General features: G+C 43.8%; 1 protein-coding gene across 1 annotated transcript in view; it reads left to right on the forward strand.

The window, feature by feature from the left end:
* Positions 1 to 21,541, forward strand: part of LOC140720884 (uncharacterized) — a 186,017-nt gene that overhangs the window by 108,842 nt on the left and 55,634 nt on the right. The window contains 1 exon segment of the mRNA XM_073035732.1: positions 18,189 to 18,772. Coding sequence (XP_072891833.1) covers positions 18,189 to 18,772 — 584 coding nt within the window.

Raw genomic sequence — 21,541 nt, forward strand, 5'->3', positions numbered from 1 at the left:
ACCGATGGATCTCTCAGACAGAGCTGAGCTCCAGCTATCCAAATGCAAGGATTAGGAACTCGGAGAAAGGGAACAAAATCGGGTCTTTTACATCAGCAGTTGAGAAAATCACCTTTGTTCCACTTCCAATCACAAACGAGAAAATCTGCAGATGCTGGAAATGCAAGCAACACACACAAAATACCGGAGGAACTCAGTAATAGTACGCTTTTCCATAGATGCTGCCTGGCTTGCTGAGTTCCTCCAGCATTTTGTGTGTGTTGCTTGAGCTACCTCCTTTTGTTCTCGAATTTTCTACCCGTGACGACATGTTTTGACTCATTCTCTCTGGGAAGTTAATGATATCAAACACCTTTGTCCTGGGCAACAAGTAGCTTTCACATCCCAAATGTGCCAGACTCCAATGAGACAGACTACTGCCCTTCCCTTCATTTTCATTGGCATTGCCATCACTGAGTTCACCACCATCTGTCACTTGGGGCAGGGTTCAGGGGATATATTTATGTAGAATACGGAAACTTGTGTTACCTGTGTTTGTTGTGGAGATGCAAAGGTTGCTGGAGAATTTTCAGGTGTGAAGAAGTGGAGTGATATTTGGAAAATGCAACTTTTTAAAGCGTAACTTAGCAAGCAAATCACATATAGACCATGTGCAAATCCTTCATTACCCATTACAGGCCTGCTACGTAGGTTCTGTGAGAGGGCAGATGAACTCCATCGAACCCAGAGGAGATCCAAGTTCTTACCTCTCCAGATAAAATTCACTGTGCACATGTTGTCACTGGGTAAAATAATGCACATTACAAGATTTATATGCACACTGGTCATTACAAATTAGAGGGGACATTGGTGGGAAGGTGGGGCGACCTCCAGTGTCTCTGATGCCCTCACCTACAAGATGTGTGTCCAGCTCCAATTTAAGGAGTTGGAGCTAGAAATTGATGAATTCTGGATCATCCGGGAGTTGGAGGGGGTGATAGTTATGACATGAAGAGAGGTGAGTTACACCCAAGGTGCAGGACACAGGAAACTGGTTGAGAGACATGAAGGGGAATAAAGTTAAATAGCCATTCCAGAGTACTCTTGTTGCCATCTCATACAACAACAGATAGACCACTTTAGAAACTGTTGGGGGGATTACCTGGCAGAGGAATGTCAAATGGTTGATAGGGGATTTGTTAGTTTGGGAATTAAGACTAGCAGAGATCTAATATCCTAGTGGTAAGGCTTGCTGTTGCTAGTGTGTGATGAAACTAAATTTGCAGGGGGGAATGGGAGTCAGAATGCCAGAACGGATAGTGAAGTGGGTGAAATGAATTGACTTATATCATTCATATACATGAGGAGTAGAAAGCTTGATATTACTTCTCCATGTGCAATGTGTAATTTACAATAAATTGTTTGTACATAGGACAGTCATTATGACAGAAACACAACTGTATCAGCATAAATTAACTTGTTGGCCTGGTGGAAGGAGCTGTCCAGGAGCCTGTTGGGCCTGGCTTTTATGCTGCAGTACCGTTTCCCGGTTGGTAGAAGCTGGAACACTTTGTGGTTGGGGTGACTTGGCATCGCAGAGTACTCTGGTGCTCATCCCCCCAAAACAACAGGTGGACCATTTTAGAAGTTGTTGGGGGGGATTACCTGGTAGAGGAAAGGGGTGATAGGGGATTTGTTAGGGGAACAGAAGAAGAGGGGATTAATATCCTAGTGGTAAGGGTTGCTAGTGGTAGGGTGGGGGGGTGGGGTGAGGGGTAATGTGGTTAAAATAAGTTGTAGGGGGAATGGGAGCCAGAATGACCGAACAGATGGTGGAGAGGGTGAATTGAATTGAATTGACTTTATTACATCGAGTAGAAACGTTTACTTTATGTCTCCATCTAAATGTGCAGTGTGTAATATATAGTCATTTATGATAAATAGTTTGTACATAGGACAGTTAATATAATATACAAATGCAATTGTATCAGCATGAATTAATCAGTCTGATGACCTGGTAGAAGATGGTGTCCCGGAGCCTGTTGGTCCTTTTGCTGTGGTACCATTTCCTGGATGGTAGCAATAGGAACAGTTTGTGGTTGTGGTGAATTTGGTCCCCGATGTCCTTTGTGCCCCTTTTACACACCTGTCTCTGTAAATGTCCTGAATAATGGGAAGTTCACGTCTACAGATGTGCTGGGCTGTCCGCACCACTCTCTGCAGGTTCCTGCAATTAAGGGAAGTACAGTTCCCATACCAGGCAGTGATGCAGCCAGTCAGGGTGCTCTCAGTTGTGTTCCTGTAGAAAGTTCTTGGTATTTGGGGCCCCAACCCAAACTTCTTCAGTCGTCTGAGGTGAAAGAGGTGCTGTTGTGCTTTTTTTTACAACACAGCCAGTACATACACACGAGGAAATCTGCAGATGCTGGAAATTCAAGCAACACACACAAAATGCTGGTGGAACACAGCAGGCCAGGTAGCATCTATAGGGAGAAGCACTGTCGACGTTTCTGGCCGAGACCCTTCGTCAGGGCACCATGTGATATCCTCGGTGGTGTTTATGCCAAGGAACTTAAAGCTACTCACCTTCTTAACCACAGATTGATTAATGTCAATAGGGGCCAGCCTGTCTCCATTCCTCCTGTAGTCCACAATCAGCTCCTTTATTTTTGTGACAGTGAGGGAGAGTTTGTTTTCTTGACACCAGTCAGATGTTGTTCAGACCTCAGATAGAATCAGCAATCAAATGGTTGAGCATGATGCGATGAATGTGCTGAGCTGTGTATATCACAATGCAAGACCCAACAGTCTGTGGGAATTAGAGGAACAAATTTGTAGAGAGATCGCAGACCATGCCAATAAACAAAGGTTGAATTCACTAAGTGATTTTAACTTTCCATATATTGACTGGGACTCCCATACTGTAAAAGGACTAGATGGGGTAGAGTTTGTCAAATGTTTCCTTAGTCAGTACGTAGAATTCCCGACGCAGAAGTGTGCAATAAGCTGTAAGGAAATGATCCAGGGCTGGTGACAGAATTTAGTGATTATAATGCCATGAGATTCAAAGGAAATATGGAAAAAGAAAGGTCTGGACCATGGGTTGAGATTCTAAATTGGGGGAAGGTCAACTTTGATGGTATCAGAAAGGATTTGACAAGTGTGGTTTGGGACAGGCTGTTTCCTGGCAAAGGAGTACTTGTAAGTGGGAGGCCTTCAGAAATGAAATTTTGCGGGTGCAGGGTTTGCATGTGCCTGCCAAAATAAAAATTGAAAATTTCCAACTGCAGGGAACCTTGCTTTTAATGAGATATAGAGGCGCCGGATATTTTGTTCCTCTAAAAACCTCAGACTGTTGGATGCTACCAAGATCCATTAATGACTACAATATCATGATTTCACGCACTGAGCTCACCTGAGTTTTTTTTTTAGTTGTCTGCTGTTGGTTTCGAAAAGTTTCCCTATAGTTTTTGCTCTATTATGTGCCCTCTCTCTGGCTTTTATAGTGGCTTTGGCTTCTCATTTTAGCCACGGTTGTGTCCTCCTGTCTTTCTAATATTTCCACTTCTGTGGAATTGCTCAGTTCCCGAATTGCTCCCAAACACTCCAGCCATTGTTGCTCCGTTGTCACTCCTATCTTTCCCTTCCAAACAAGTTTGGCCAGCATCTCTGTCATTGAAACATGGAGAAGTTCAGTATTGAAATGGGCTATTTGGCCCATCTAGCCAATGCTGAAAAAAACATTTAAGCTGTCTAATGCAACGACCTGCACTGGGACCATCACCCTTCATACCCCTACCATTCAGGCTCTCATCCAAACTTCCGTTAAGTGGTGAAACCGAACTCATAGTCACCACTTGTGCTGGCATCTCATTCCACGCTCTCACAAACATTTCAGTAAAGAGCTTTTGTACATGATCCCATTAAATATTCACCTTCTCCATTTACCCATGACCTCTGGTTGTAGTCCCACACAACCTCCGTGGAAAAAGCTGCTTGCATTTAACCTATCTATACTCTCATAATTTTCTATACTTCTAACAAATCCTCAATCCAATGTATAATTTCCTTCTTTATGTTTAGAGCCTTTTTTAGGTGTATAAAACGATGAGGGGCATTCAGAGTGTGGATAGCCAGAGGTTTTTTTCCCAGGGTTGAAATGGCTAACATGAGGGGGCATAGTTTGAAGGTGCTTGGAACTAGATACTGAGGGATGTCAGGGGTAAGATTTTTACACAGAGAGTGGTGCGTCCGTGGAATGCACTGCCAGCAGCGGTGGTCCAGACAGATACAATGGGGTCTTTTAACAGCCTCTTAGATAGGCACATGGAGCTTAGAAAAACAGAGGGCTGTGTGCTAGGGAAATTCTAGGCAGTTACTAGAGTAGGTTACATGGTTGGCACAACATTTTAGTCTGAATGGTCTGGAATATGCTGTAGATTTCTATCTTCTATTTTGAACAGTGAAGTAACTACTCTTCTTTAATCTGTACAGGGTCCACGATTTTAATGCCACTTTTCCACACTCCCATGGACTCTTTGATCATCTCCTGAGTAAACAGAGATGGAAAAATATTTAAGATTTAAGATCTCCCCTTTCTGCTTTGTTTCCACACGTGGATTGCCATTCCGGTCTTCCAGAGGACCAACTTTGTGCCTTGCAATCCTTTTGCTCTTAATCTCTCTCTAGAATCTCCGAGAATTATCCTTCATCTTTTCTGTGAGGGCAACCTTATGCCTTCTTTTAGCCACACTGGTTTATTTCTTATGTGTTCTCTTGCAGTTCTTATACTCCATAAGATTCTGCCTTCCTCTCCCTTTGCCATAAAGCAGCCTGTCCCAATCCACAGTTGCCAGATCCTAGTATCTTAATTCCAGGTGTTGATCCATGCCCTGAACACATCCACCTTTCCTACAATGCTCCTTGCATTGAAATATACAGGGCTCAGCATATTCACTGCACCATGCTCAACTTTTTCATTCCTGACTTTGAGGACTGAACAACAACTATCTCCACAAACACTCCACTCTCTGTTCAGTTATCCAGGCTCCCATTCCCCCTGCCATTTTCGTTTAACCCCCAACCCTTACCCCTACCTCCCAGCATTCAGCTCTATCACCCATTTGGCTTTCCTCTCCCAGATCAATAAAAAGGAGGTGCATACCAGGTACAGGCAGATAGGAACAAATGGGGTACTTATGAAATACAGGAAATTCAAGTGAACACTTATGAAAGAAATAAAAGAAGGCATGAGGTTGCCCCAGCAGATAAGGTGAAGGAGAATCCTCAGGGAATCTGCAGATATGTTAAAAGCAAAAGGATTGGAAGGGAAAAATTAATCCTCTGCAAGATCAGATTGGTAATCCATATGTGGAAACAAAATAGATGGGGAGGTCAAGGCAGTGGATGTTGTTTACATGGACTTTAGCAAGGCACTTGACAAAGTCTCATATGGGAGGTTGGTCAAGAAGGTTCAGTCATTCAGCATTCAAGATGAGATAGTAAATTGGATGATCAAATCTTGGCAACTCAAGTAATCTCTCTTGAAATGTTGTCCTACATCCATTGATGTATTTTGTAAATCTTTTTACCGGTTAAAAATGAGAAGGAATTTCTCTCCAGGGATCTCAAACACGGCATGCCAGTTTTGCTGTCTCTGTCCAGATATTTAAGAAGTGGAGCGAAGGATTCAATCGACCATCCTTCCTGCTCAGACTGTGGGGTGGGATTCACTCGTGCATTTGACCAACTGGCATGCCCGTCATTTTTCACAGGAAAAAAGGCCGTTCACCTGCTCAGACGGTGGAAATGGATTCACTCGGTCATCTCAACTGAAGGTAAGTTCACACTGGGCAAGGCCATTCACCTGTTCTGTGTGTGAGAAAGGATTCAGTCAGTCTTCCCACCTGTGGACACAACAGTCAGTTCACACCAGGCAGAGGCTGTCATCTGCTGAATTTCTGGGAAAGAATGCACTCAGTCATCTGACCTAATGGCATACCAGTGAGTTCAAACTGGGGAGAAGCCGTTCACTTGCTCAGTCTGTGGGAAGGGATTCACTCAGTCATCCAATCTGCAGAGTCATCAGCGAGTTCGCACTGGGGAGAAGCCATTCACACAGTCATCCACACTACAGAGTCATCAGTGAGTTCACACTGGAGAGAGCCCTTCACCTGCTCAGAGTGTGGGAAGGGATTCACTCGGTGATCCCAATTACTGGCACACCAGTCAGTTCACACAGGGGAAAAGCAGTTCACCTGCTCAGAATGTGGGAAAGGATTCACTGAGTCATCCACCCTACAGAGACATCAGTGGGTTCACACTGGAGAGAGGCCATTCACCTGCTCAGAATGTGGGACGAGATTCACTCACTCATCCACCCTACAGAGTCAACAGCAAGTTCACACTGGGGTAAGCCATTCACCTGCTCAGACTGTGGGACGAGATTCACTCACTCATCCACCCTACAGAGTCACCAGCAAGTTCACACTGGGGAGAAGCCATTCACTTGCTCAGACTGTGGGACGAGATTCACTCATTCATCCACCCTACAGAGTCACCAGCAAGTTCACACTGGGGAGAAGCCATTCACCTGCTCAGAATGTGGGAAGGGACTCACTAAATCATCGCATCTGAAGGTACATCAGCGAGTTCACACTGGAGCGAGCCCATTCACCTGCTCAGAATGTGGGAAAGGATTCACACATTCACCCCAATTACTGGCACACCAGTCAGTTCCCATTGGGATGTGGCCGTTGTTATGATTCCCTAGGTTTTGTTTGCCGTGGACTGTCATTTTAAGAGAGAGAGAGATTAAGAAGGTGAATCAGTCTGCCCTGCAGCTTGTTTACATCACGTGCAGCTTGTTTAGTTTTAACCGAGGGCAAAGACACTCAGAGATAGACGGAGACGAAGAAGGAAAAATGGAAAGATCAAAACAAGGGAAGTGGCAGCCAAGGGTCACTGATCGCAACTTTCCTATGCCCACAAGGGTGGGTTAATTATCGATTCAGCGTACTCAAATGTGTGGTTGTCACCTCGTTTGATCCGTAGGAGTGGATCTGATTTGGGGTATCCTGTGAAGACCACTGATGTATTAACCCTTACCTGGGTGTGGTGTGGTAATTTACTTGAAGACGATACCCCTTGTGACAAGTCACTTTCCGTGATAATTCGTATGTGGATTTGGAATGATGACGGATAAAATTTACAGCAACTGTTGTCTTGTTTTACCACCATGAAACCTGTGGAATTCGACATAATTGCCTTCTCTCAACATTTACGCTGGATTACAAATATCTCTCTCATCACCTATTCCATGGTTGAACTGAACTTTCATACTTTGCCATCTCAAGACTCCAAGTCTTGTTTCTCCCGAGCTCAATAGTTTTGGAGTTATATTTGCACATATATATACACACAACAATGTTAACTTTTGTTTACCTTGCTTGTTTCTATATTATAAGTAGATTCTAATAAAGATAGTTTTAACTTCAAAAACAGACCCCAGGTGTAGTCTATTGCTGCTGGTTCATTTCTAAAGCATTATGATTCATAACAAAATTGGGCCTGCGTCCGAGATATTAACAGTTTTGGGGGCATTGTCATTAATTATCGATTTCATTGAGGAAGTCCCTCTGATTTATTTGTGTGTGGAAAATCAGTAGCAATGGATGTTGATAGATGTCAGGAAGCGCCAGCCTCTGAGGTATTAGAGGATGCCAGAAGGATTGAGTTGTTGAGGCTTGCTAGAAGGTTAAAACTTGCTAAGGTGAAATCGACAATAAGGAAGGCACAGATGCAGAAGATAATAGCTAAACATTATGTATCTGAGGGACTGTTTAAAGTGGAGGCGTTTCTTGAAAGTAAACCTCGTTAGCTTGAGCTGCAGAACAGGTGAGAAAAAATAAAGATGGAGGCTGCGGAAGGCAGAGGCAGTTTGAGGCTAGAGAGGCAGAAAAACAGGGAGGAAGCAGAAAGACAGAGGCTGTTTGAGCTGGAAAAGATAGAGAGATTGCAGCAAAGGGGTCTAGCGTTAGACTCTAGTGATAAATTTAAGGCCAGTCAGGAAGTTAAATTGGTACCTCCATTTGACGAGGCAGAGGTTGATATATACTTTCAGCATTTTGAGAAAATTGCTCAGAGTTTAAAGTGGCCAAAAGAGGGTTGGCCTATTCTGTTACAAAGTGTAATTAAGGGGAAGGCCCAGCAAGCCTATTCTGCTTTGACAGTTGATGAAACAGCTGATTATGACCTAGTGATACAGTCTGTGCTCAAAGCTTACGAGTTGGTCCCAGAATCATACAGACAAAAGTTTGGAAATTTGAGGGAATCTGTGAAACAGACATATGGAACTTGCTTATGAGAAGTTTGTGTGTTTTGACTGCCGGTACACATATAAAAATATAAATGACGATTGTAACAGCTTGAAAGTGTTGCTTTTAATTGAAGAATTCAAAGGGTGCATTCGTGGTGACATAAAGACCTATTTAGATGAAAAGGATGCTGCCAATTTGCAGGAGTCTGATAGAATAGCAGGTGAGTTTGTTTCTACTCATAAGGTTAAGATTATCCCGAATAAGAGATTCCAAAAGAGTAGCAGGGATCACCAGGGTAAACCAGAAATTAAAGCTGGAATAGTGACAACAGTAAGGATGAAGGGAAGCAGTTGAAGGAGAAATATTCTGGTCTCACTTGTTGCTATTGTAAGAAAGCTGGTTATATTATGGCTAATTGTTCCATCCTGAAGAAGAAAAAGGAAAAGGAGTCAGTCCCAAATGCCTATGGTCAGTATGTTGAAGCACCTATCAACCCACAGGGTTCTGAACATTCTGTTTCAAGCTCAGTTAAGGTCTGAGAGGTCTGACCGTGTTAAGAAGGGAATCGATCATTTTATGTCAGATGGGTTTGTATTAGTAAAGGCAGGGTCAACCCGGGTACCAGTGAAAATTCTTTGAGTTACTGGGGCTTCTCAGTCACTTATATTGGACAGCGTTCTAAAGTTTGGTGATGAGACTAACACTGGTGAGGTAAATCTTATTAAAGTCATTGGGGGCGACATGGTTTCCTTGTCATTTCACAAGGTAACTTTACTGTCAGGGTTGGTTTCAGGACCTGTTAAGATCGGAGTATGCTCCAGTTTACCAGAGGAAGATGTTATTTTGCTGTTAGTGAATGACCTGGCAGATGGTAAAGTTGTTCCTGCAGTGCAGTTAACAATTAACCCAAACACTGACGACCCACAGATGGATTTTACCATTTATCCTTCCTGCGCAGGAACTCGAAGTATGGCTAAAATGTCTTCCGACGCAGACGAGTTAATCGCAGAACAGAACCAAGACCCTGAGTTTGAAGCTTTAAAAGAAACAGCTTTCTCAGGTGATGAGATTAAGAAAGTGCCAGTAGGGTATTATCACAAGGATGGAATGATAATGAGGAAGTGGAGGCCACCTGCTATACCAGCGGGTGAGGCATGGGCAATTGTTCACCAAGGTGTAGTTCCTAAACTTTATAGGACTGAAATTTTAACTTTGGCCCACAGTCTGCCCTCAGGTGGCCATTTTGGAGTGAATAAAACTGTAAACAGGATTATGTAATAATTCTACAGGCCTAATCTGAGGAAAGATGTTGTGACCTGTTGCAGAACCTGTCACATTGGTCAAGTTGTTCGTAAACCTAATCAGATCTCCACAGTGCCCCACTGCAGTCTATATATAACTGCATTTGGTGAACCCTTTTCAAAATTTATAGTGGATTGTGTTGGCCCATTGCCAAAGACTAAATCTGGCCATCAGTATCTGCTAACTATTATGTGTACTGCATCTAGATTCCCAGAGGCAATACCTCTCAGAAATATTAAAGCTAAAACTGTGGCGAAGGCTCTTACCGAGTTTTTTTTTACTTTATTTGGTTTGCCTAAAGAAATCCAGTCTGACATGAAGTAATTTTACATCTGGATTATTCCAGTAGGTAGTTGATGAACTGGGTGCGAAACAAATTACATTGTCTGCGTACCATCCAGAATTACGATGGGTTCTAGAAAGATTTCATTCTACCATCAAAACAATGATTAAGACACAATGTGTTCCACACTGTCTCTCACTCTCTCGCTCCGTGCCTTGTAAAGGCTTGAAAAATACATCATCGGACGCACGCACACACATGCCAAAAAAAAAAACATACTGTGTTGAAAATGGAAAGGACTGACATGAAGGAATATATTTGCTTTTGTTCGCAGTGAGAGAGTTGGTACAGGAATCACTGGACTTTAGTCCATTTGAATTTGTATTTGGTCATAGAGTGAGGGGACCTTTGACCTTGTTAAAGGAACAATGAATTGATGGGGATGTGCATGTTAACTTGTTAGACTAAGTTTTGAAGTACAACAATGAACTACTCCAGGCCTGTAGTCTAGCGAGACAAAACTTAAAGATTTCTCAAAACAAAATAAGTGTTTGTTTGATAAGCGGGCTTGCGAAATAAAATATCAGGTGGGGGATAAGTTGCTTACCTTATCTCCAATGTTGACGAATCCACTTCAGGCGAAACTCAATGGACCGGATGAAATAGTCGTTCAAATTAATAATGTGAGTTATGTTATCAAAACACCCGACTGACGTAAACTAACACAGGTGGTACAGATAAATATAATAAAGTCTTATTTTGACAAGCAGGCACCATCTGTGTGTGTTGTTGTCAAAACATATGAATCTGGTAACCCTGAGAATGAAACAATTGACTCGTCTGAGACTTTTCACAAGCAAAACATGGTCCCAGTTAAGCTAATGAACTCGGTTGTTCCAGAAAATATTGATAACAGGTTGGCTCATCTGCAGCCAGAGCAACAACAACAGCTGAAGGAATTAATTCTGAAGTTTAAAGATTTATTTCCCGATGTTCCCAAGAAAAACCACGGTCGCAATACATGATGTAGATATTGGTCAAGCAAAACCGATTAAACAACACCAATATTGCATGAACGTAGAAAAGTGTAAATTGGCTGAGCAAGGAATAGACTATATGCTGGAAAATGGTATTATTAGTCCTTCAGCATCAGATTGGAGCTCACCCTGCATCATTGTGCCCAAACCTGATGGTAGTGTTAGATTTTGCACTGATAAAAGGAAGGCAAATGTCCTACCCTAGGGTAGGTGATTGCGTCAATAAGGTTGGAAAAGCTAAATTTCTTACAAAGATTGATCTATTGAAAGGGTATTGGTGTGTTCCATTGACGGACAGAGGTAGAGAAATTTCTGCGTTTGTGACACCATCTGGGTTGTATGAATACAATGTTTTGCTGTTTGGAATGAAAAATGGTCCAGGAACATTCCAGAGAACGTTTGATTCTGTAATTCGAGGATTAAAACACACAGATGCCAATATTGATGACTTAGTCACAGGGAGTGACACTTGGGAAGAGCATATCTCTGTAGCATAAAAGCTGTTTGACAGGCTTTCCCAGGCCAGCCTTACAGTTAACTTGGCTAAGAGTGAATTTGGCCATGACACTGTGACCTGTCTTGGCTATGTTGTAGGTCAAAGCAAGTTGGCTCCTGTTCGGGCAAAAGTCCAGGCAATTTCTCAAGTTCCTATTCTGACTGCTAAGAAGGCTCTTAGAAGGTTTCTGGGAATGGATGGATATTATCGTAAGTTCTGTAAGAACTTTGCTGCTATCACTCTTCCTCTGACTAATCTCCTGAAGAAGGTTGAAAAGTTTGTTCGGACCGAACCTTGTCAGTAGGGATTTGATCGGTTGAAAGTTATTTTTTGAGATTAGACCAATCAATGTAGTATTGTCAGCAAATTTAATTAGCAGATTGGAGCTGTGGGTGGCAACACAAGTCATGGATGCACAGAGAGTAGAGGAGAGAGCCAAAGAGACAACCCTGTGGGGTATGTCTGCTGAGGGTCAGAGAGACAGAGGTGAGGAGCCCACTCTTACCACCTGCTGGCGATCTGACAAAAAGTCCAGGATCCAGCTACACAAGACAGGGTGAAGGCCGAGGTCTCTGAGCTCCATGTCGATACTTCATGCTTTGTATGGCTACTGCTCTGCCCATGACTGCAAGGAACTGCAGAGAACTTTGGAGAGCAGAGAACATCAGAGAAACAAGCCTCCACTCCATGGACTCTCCATAAACTTCCCCTCCCTCGGAAAAGCAGGCCATGTACACAAAGAAGCTCATAACCTGGACATTCTTGCTGCAAATCCGCTCCCACATTGGCGGAGAGATACAAAACCCTTAAAGTGCGTAACACCAGGCTGACGGATGGCTTCCTGTCTGCAGTTATAAGCCAAATGAAGGATAAAATGGACTCGACCTCACAATGTAACTCGACTTGACCCTGCACCATATGTCTATCTGCACTGCAATTTCTCTGCAGCCATAATGCTTTGTTACAGTTATTGTTTTGTCGTATATCAGCTCAATGTACTGTTGTAATGTATCTATCTGTGTGGATGGTACGTCAGGCTAGATTGGCCCTGTAGCTCAGTACATGATGATAATAAACAAATTTCCCCATTTTAATTGTGTGGAAATATTAGACAGACTGAGCTTCTGCTCTGGAACCACAGAAGGAAACTGAACTGTTGTCATTTCTGTGGAAAGCAAATATATGGAAGATGCTTCAATCTCACATTACGATCTGCGGTAACTGGGATCAGGTGACCGCTGGTGGGTCTCCCATATCAATATCAGAATCAGGTTTAATAGCACCGGCATATGCCTTGAAATTCGTTGTCTCTGCGGTAGCAGTAGAACCTAATTCTTAACAAAAGATTTTAACAATTGTGATTTAAAATAAGTATATATATATATATATAGTTCAAAAATAAAAATGTAATAAACCATTTTAATTGTGTGGAACTATTTGACTGACTGCGTTGTTGCTTTGGAAATTCTGAAGTGAAGCTGAATTAAACTGTACACATTTATGAGAAGCTCAGATAAATATAAATGGCTAAATTCTCACAGAAATGGGTCATACACCCAGAAACATCGTCTGCACTTCAGCACGTTGAAACAGTGAATGAAACATGCAGAAAATATTGCAGGGGAAAAAATCATTGCCACCCACAACGAGAGGACGTGAGAGATCCGGATCTCATTGCCTTGTCTGAACGGGGAAAGGTGAAGCTACACGGAGACGTAGAACAGTGACCTGCAGATGCTGCAGATCTGCAGAAAAACGTGAACAGGAAACGGGATCAGATCACGCGTGGAGGGTCTCCCACCTGAACCGGTGACTCTGCTCTTCGCCCATCACACACTGCCCGACCCATCCGCCGCATTCCCCACATTATTCCATATTTACACCAGATACATGTCTACTTTTCCACACCATTTCTACACCAAACCCTTTCCCTCCACCCCCAGGTCACAGAGTCACGGGTTCGATTCCCATCCAGTTCCTAAACATAATTCAAGCCCAAACAGGAATTGTTCACGTTTCATTTTAATCGGTTCTGTGTTTATAAACACTAATTTCTATTCACATTCCTCCGGTCTCAGTGGACAGGAACTCTGAAACATCAAGTGAGAAACAGCAGGAGGTGGCCATTCGGCCCCTCTAACCATCAACAAGATGGCGGCTGCTCTTCCATCTCAGCCACATTTTTCTGTCCGATCCTCATTTCTTCTATCCCTTCGGTCTCCACACATCTGCCGGCCTCTTTTCTACGTGATGATGATCACTGAGTCTTCACCGCCCTCTGTGGTGGGGATTTACAGACATTTACCACCCTCGGAATGGAGACATTTCCCCTCATCACAGTCCCGGACAGTCCACCCCCTTTTTCAGAGACTGGGATGCCTGGTTCAACCGGTAATGATGTTGTGCATTTCAATGTGTTCGCCTCTCAGTCCTCGATTCTCTAAATGACATTTGGAGTTATCACATTTGATCGCTCTTCATATGATGACCCCACCGCTCCAGGGATCAGTCAGGTGAATCTTCATTGCGCTCTCTATAACAAATACTCTCTAACCTCTTTGTTCATCCTCTATGGAATTAATATCCATCTTCTGCAGCCCCGTGTTGCCCCAACTGCTCACCTCCCACCCTTGTCACTATTTTCACGTTCCACCTCCCCCCTAACCTGTATCCACCTCTTACTCCCCAGCTCTTGCCCCATCCCCACCCCTCACCTCTTTTCTCTGACTATTTCCTGTCCACTCTCAGTCCAGAGGGAGGGTCTCGGCCCGAAATGTTGACGGTCCATTTCCCTCCACAGATGCTGCCCGACCCACTGAGTTCCTCCGGCAATTTGTTCTTTGGTCTGTATAACCCGTGTTAGTATGGGGAGCGGGATTTTACACCATATTGCAGGGTTAGGGTTAGGGTTAATGGACTTTTCAGTGGGACAACAACATTAATCACGGATTTCATCACTGAATCCAGTGTTGTGAGATGTAAAGTCCCCTGTTATGTGTTCGGCTGTGCCGTGTTGTTGGTGGAGTGGGCAGCGTGATCTTTGTCTCGATTCGGGTCACAACACCAGAATTGCCAGCGGGGTCCACACACAGTGTATTAGTCAACAGAAAACCTCTCGTCCCTGCAGTCTTTGTCTCCTGGTAAACTCAACACCCTGACAATGTGGACCATAGCTACCCCTTCCTCTCAGAGTCAGGGAATCACTCAGACAGCTGATCGCTGAGATGAATTATATTTATTGGTCATTAAAGTTCGCCCAGATTCGTTTGGACGGATTTGATGTGGGGTTTGGGGTGTCACAGTGAAAGGGCGGGACGACCGAACTTTCTCCGTTGTCCAATCCTCCTGCCAGGTGAGGCGACACTTCACCTGTGAATCTTCCGGGGTCGCGTGTTGTGTCCGCTGCTCCCGATGTGGCCGTCTCCACACTGGTGACACCGGCTCCTCCTCAGTTGTTCCAGGTAGGAATGTTTTTTAACGGGTGTCGATATTTTTCTTCCCTTTTGTGCGGGAGGGGCAGATTTTGGGGGTTGATGATCGGGATGCCGTCCGTTTTGATGCGGGGGGTAGGGATGGAGTTTCATTTTTTTTTCTCTCTGAACGACTTTCATGTTTTCTTTGTTTCGTGGTTCTCTGGAGAAGAAAAAAAAAACAGCGTTATTTATGAATACCTGCTTTGATAATAAATTAACCTTTGAACTATCCACTCAGAGCGGGACTTACTTACTTAGTCACTCAGACAGGAACAGTCTGTGAATGCTCCCACCCAATTCACCAATTCCCCTTACACCACAGATATATCTGTCCAGATAGTCCCCACACAAGACAGGCTGGAGCCAAAAATATTTACTACATGGCAGACCCTAAAGACAAATTACAAAATAGTCATAATGGCTTACACACAGAGAACAGACAGAAGCTGTCCTATCTCTACACATGAGTGCACAAGGAGATAAGCATCCTGAAACCCTAGCTAGCTACCCTGAAGAAGAAATTTGGCTCAGCACGGCTTAACACATTGGTTCATCATCAGAAGTTTCTTTCAGAAAAACAGGCTGCTATTTTTCAATATAGAGTTAACCCTTTTACATTCTTTATCATTCCCTCCTTTCGATCATTACATGATCAACAAAGCAGTAACTTTTTACAGAGAAAGCAACCAAGTACAGCATTGACTTCTCAGTGGGTAAAAACGCATACCTCAGTAATTATAACAATGATATGTACAACCATTTGGACATAATGCAATTTCATGCCCCACATATTACCGACAGGTCTTCGAAGATCACCATTTCGACCCTTCGGTGAACCCGTGTAAATCCTGCCCTACTCTCTTGATGCTGCCAGTCTCCTTGGCAGTGTGCTTGGAGAGGGATGTAACGTTAGTAGCCTCATCAGGGATATAGGTGCAGCATTCTGTGTCAATAACAGCACAGGTTCCCCCTTTCTCAGCTGGGATAAAATCTAAAGCCGTACGATTCCGTACGACTGTTTGCCGGATTGCAATCATTTCAGTGGATGTTTCTGTTACTTGGGCCTGTGTTTCTGTCAGTGCCCCTGCAATATTGTGGCCAGCTCCTCAAGTGCTGTATCCAAATTGATTATCTCTCGTGAATTCCTGGCTACTCCATAGGAGAGAAAAACTATCATCCAAAATCTCTCAGTCTCAGTTATTTCTCTCGGCTGCTGGGCAACTGCGGTTCTGGCCAGGATGCATGTTTCCCAGTATAGGAAGTTCAGTTTGGTGGGGGCCTGCGATACCATCCCTCAAAACACCGACAACCACAGTCATCTCCGACTGGACCACAGTTCCTCACTCTCTTGCCCAGGTGTTATTTGAGGAAGCTCGGGCTGAGAGTTCCTCACACTGGTTGAGCAGGATTACAGACATTGGAATCATACTTTTACCCAGCAGGCCCCTAGTTCTACCTGTTTGGCAAGGTGTGACAGAGAGACAGAAAGGTGTTAACATGGAGGCCCCCAGAAAGAGATAAACACGAACACCTCTGTTACTTCCTGTAACGGTTTAAATGAACCAGCCACAATAGACCACACCTGGAGTGTGGTTTTGATATTAAAACCACTGTCTTTATTCGTATCTACTTATAATATAACAAATTAAGCAAAATAATCAAAAGCTGAAAGTGTTATGAGTACACATATGTGTAAATATAACTCCCAAACCACTGAGCTCAGGGAATACCAAGCTTAAAGTCTTGAGATGGTAAGGTATGAATTTCAGTTCATCCACGGAATCAATGACGAGAGAGAGATATTTGTAATCCAAGGTGAATGTCGAGAGAAGGCAATTACGTTGAATTCCACAAATTCCACAGTGGTAAAACAGGATAACAGTCGCTGTCGGTCTTATCCGTCGTTGTTCTAAATCCACATACGAATTATCACCAGAAGTAGCTTATCACAGGAGTACTGTCTTCAGAAGGAACTACCACCCAGGCAAAGGTTAACACACAGGTAGCTTCCGCAAGGTAATCCCAATCCAGATCCAACCACAAAGTATTACCGACAGTGATTTCCACAGAATATCCCTGGACCAGGTGGAAATATGGCTTGAGAAATAGAAAATGGAATTCAATGCGGACAAGTGCGAGGTGTTGCATGTTGGTGAAAGGTGAAATGTTAAGAGGAACATGAGGGGAACCTTCTTCACACAGACGGTCATCCGGGTGTGGAATGAGCAGCCAGCACAAGTGGTGCATGCAAGCTCGATTTCAACATTTAAGAGGTTCGTGTAGGTATCTGGATGGTAGGGATGTGGGAGTGGGCAGTTTAATTAGTTCAGCACAAACCAGATGGCCCAAATGGCCTGTTTCTGTATTGCAATTTTCCACAAGTCCATTTAACAGCTGTGCAGACCAAACGTTCACCTCAGCAGGGATTTTTTATACGGCGTTAAAATTGTGGAACTTTAAGTTAATAATACGTGACAGAAAATCCCAGATGCACGTCAAGAAAGACAATTTGCATGAGAGTGTTTCAGTTACTGTGGGGCCAGGCACGCATGCAGCTCAGCAGGAAGAGGGAACAATACCAATGGAGAGTCTCAAACTGCGCCAGGGTACAAATTGGTGCTGGCAGAAATGCCCCATTGTTATAGAAATAGGAAAAGCATCGGGGAATTAATGATCATTCTAGATACCAACACTCTACCCAGTCAGGAGATGACTTCTCTGTCCAACTTGGGTTCTACCTCATTGTAACAGTGAGGAACAGCCAGATCAAAACTTGCCGACTCAAGCAATCTCATCTGAAATGTTGTCCTACAGCCATTGATGGAATTTGTAAATCATTTCAAAGGTTAAAACGAGAAGGAACTTATTTCCAGGAATCTCAAACACAGCACGCCAGTTTTACTGTCTCCGTACAGATATTTAAGAAGTGGAGCGAGGGATTGAATCGACCATCCTTCCTACTCAGACTGTGGGGAGGGATTTATTCGGTCATCTGACCAACTGGCACGCCCGTCATTTTACACAGGAGAAAGGCCGTTCACCTTCTCAGACAGTGGGAATAGATACACTCGGTCATCTCAACCGAAGGTACATCAGCAAGTCCACACTGTGCAAGGCCATTCACCTGTTCCGTGTGTGAGAAAGGATTCAATCGGTCTTCCCACCTGCCGACACACCAGTCAGTTCACACCGGGCAGAGGCTGGTGATCTGCTGAATTTGTGGGAAAGGATTCACTCAATCATCTGAAGTAATGGCACACCATCGGGTTCACACTGGGGAGAAGCTCTTCATTTGTTCAGAATGTGGGAAGCTATTCACTCGATCTTCCACCCTACAGATACATCAGCGAGTTCACACCGGTGAGAAGCCATTCACCTGCTCAGTCTGTGGTGAGAGGTTCAGTCAGTCATCTAACCTACGGAGTCACTTGCGAGTTCACACTGGGGAGAAGCCGTTCACCTGCTCAGTCTGTGGGAAGGGATTCAGTAAGTCATCCAACCTACAGAGTCATCAGCGAGTTCACACTGGGGAGAAGCCATTCACCTGCTCAGTCTGTGGCAAAAAATTCACTCAGTCATCCCACCTACAGATTCATCAGCGAGTTCACACTGGGGAGAAGCCATTCACCTGCTCAGTCTGTGGGAAGCGATTCAGTCAGTCATCCAACCTACGGAGTCACTTGCGAGTTCACACTGGGGAGAAGCCGTTCACCTGCTCAGTCTGTGGGAAGGGATTCAGTAAGTCATCCACCCTACAGAGACACCAGCGAGTTCACACTGGGGAGAAGCCGTTCACCTGCTCAGTCTGTGGGAAGGGATTCAGTAAGTCATCCACCCTACAGAGTCACCAGCGAGCTCACACTGGGGAGAAGCCGTTCACCTGCTCAGAATGAGGGAAGTGATTCACTCGGTCATCCCAAGTACTGGCACATCAGTCAGATCACAATGGGGAGTGACCGTTGTTATGAATCCCTAGATTTCGTTTGAAGTGGTCTGTCATTTTAAGAGAGAGAAATTAAAAAGTTAAATCAGTTTGACTTGCAGCTTCTTTACATCACTCGCAGCTTGTTTAGTTTTAACCGAGGACACAGACACTCAGAGTCAGACGGAGACGAAGACGGAAAAATGGGAAGATCAAAACAAGGGAAGTGGCGGCCAAGGGTCACTGATCGCAACATTCCTATGCCCACAAGGGTGAGTTAATTATCGATTCAGCGTACTCAAATGTGTGGTTGTCAACTCGTTTGATCCGTAGGAGTGGATCTGATTTGGGGTATCCTGTGAAGACCACTGATGTGTTAACCCTTGCCTGGGTGTGGTGTGGTAATTCACTTGAAGACGATACCCCTTGTGACAAGTGACTTTCCGTGATAATTCGTATGTAGATTTGTAATGATGACGGATAAAATTTACAGCAACTGTTGTCTTGTTTTACCACCATGAAACCTGTGGAATTCGAAATAATTGCCTTCTCTCAACATTTACGCTGGATTACAAATATCTCTCTCATCGCCTATTCCGTGGTTGAACTGAACTTTCATACTTTGCCATCTCAAGACTCCAAGCCTTGTTTCTCCCGAACTCAATAGTCTGGGAGTTATAGTTACACACATATATACACATAACACATTTGTTTATCTTGTTTAAGTTACTATATTATAAGTAGATTCTAATAAAGATGGTTTTAACATCAAAAACAGACTCCATGTGGAGCCTATTGCCGGTGTTCGTTTCTAAAGCGTTACAATTCATAACAATATTTGGAGCTGCGTCTGGGATATGAACAGATTTGGGGGCGTGGTCATTAATTATCGATTTCATTGGGGAAATTCCTTTTTGATTTATTTGTGTGTGGAAAATCAGTAGCAACGGATGTTGATAGATGTCTCGAAGTGCCAGGCACTGGAGGACGCCAGAAGGGTTGAGTTGCTACGTATTGCTAGAAGGTTAAAACTTGCTAAGGGGAAATCGACAATAGGGAGGGCACAGATGCAGAGTGTAGTAGCTGAACATTATGTATCTGAGGGTGTGTTTAAAGTGGAAGAGTTGGAGGTGTTTCCTGAAAGTTAACCTAGTGAGCTTGAGCTCCAGTACAAGTGAAAAAAAAATTAAATGTGGAGGCTGCGGAAAGGCAGAGGCAGTTCCAACTGGAAAAGATAGAGAGATTGCAGCAAAGGGGTCTAGTGTTAGACTCTGGTGATAAGTTTAAGGCCAGTCGGGAAGATAAATTGGTACCTCCATTTGACGAGGTAGAGGTTGATAAATACTTTCAGCATTTTGAGAAGGTTGCTCAGAGTTTAAAGTGGCGAAAATAGGGTTGCCCTATTCTCTTACAAAGTGTAATTAAGGGGAAGGCTCAGCAAGCCTATTCTGCTTTGACAGTTGATGAAGCAGCTGATTATGACATTGTGAAACAGGCTGTGCTCAAAGCTTACGAGTTTTTCCCAGAATCATACAGGCAAAAGTTTAGAAATTTGAGGAAGTCTGTGAACTAAACCTATATGGAACTTGCTTATGAGAAGTTTGTGTGTTTTAACTGCTGGTGCACATATAAAAAATATAAATGATAATTTTAACAGCTTGTAAGAGTTGGTTTTAATTGAGGAATTCAGAGGGTGCGTGCCTGATGACATAAAGAGATATTTAGATGAAAAGGATGCTGCCACTTTGCAGGAGCCTGCTGGATGAGCAGATGAGTTTGTTTTTACTCATAAGGTTAAATTTATTCCGAATAAGAGCTTCCAAAAGAGTAGCAGTGCTCAACAGTGTAATCCAGAAATTAAAACTGGGACTAGTGACAAGAGTAAGAATGAAGGGAAGCAGTTGAAGGAGAAATATTCTCATGTTACTTTTTACTATTGTAAGAAAGCTGCTCATATGATGGCTAATTGTTGCCTCCTGGGGAAGAAAAAAGGAAAAGGAGGCAGTCCCAAATGCCTGTGATCAGTATGTTGAAGCACCTGTAAAGCCACAGGGTTCTGAACATTCTGTTTGAGGCTCAAGTAAGGAAAAAGGAAAAGGAGGCAGTCCCGAATGCCTGTGTTCAGTATGTTGAAGCACCTGTAAAGCCACAGGGTTCTGAACATTCTGTTTGAGGCTCAAGTAAGGAAAAAGGAAAAGGAGGCAGTCCCGAATGCCTGTGATCAGTCTGTTGAAGCACCAGTAAACCCACAGGGTTCTGAACATTCTGTTTGAGGCTCAGATAGGAAAAGGGAAAAGGAGGCAGTCCCGAATGCCTGTGATCAGTCTGCTGAAGCACCTGTAAACCCACAGGGTTCTGAACATTCTGTTTGAGGCTCAGATAGGAAAAGGGAAAAGGAGGCAGTCCCGAATGCCTGTGATCAGTCTGTTGAAGCACCTGTAAACCCACAGGGTTCTGAACATTCTGTTGAGGCTCAGATAGGAAAAAGGAAAAGGAGACAGTCCCGAATGCCTGTGATCAGTCTGCTGAAGCACCTGTAAACCCACAGGGTTCTGAACATTCTGTTTGAGGCTCAGATAGGAAAAAGGAAAAGGAGGCAGTCCCGAATGCCTGTGATCAGTCTGTTGAAGCACCAGTAAACCCACAGGGTTCTGAACATTCTGTTTGAGGCTCAGATAGGAAAAGGGAAAAGGAGGCAGTCCCGAATGCCTGTGATCAGTCTGCTGAAGCA

This window comes from Hemitrygon akajei, unplaced genomic scaffold (assembly GCF_048418815.1).
Source record: "Hemitrygon akajei unplaced genomic scaffold, sHemAka1.3 Scf000048, whole genome shotgun sequence".
Classification (NCBI taxonomy): Eukaryota; Metazoa; Chordata; class Chondrichthyes; order Myliobatiformes; family Dasyatidae; genus Hemitrygon; species Hemitrygon akajei.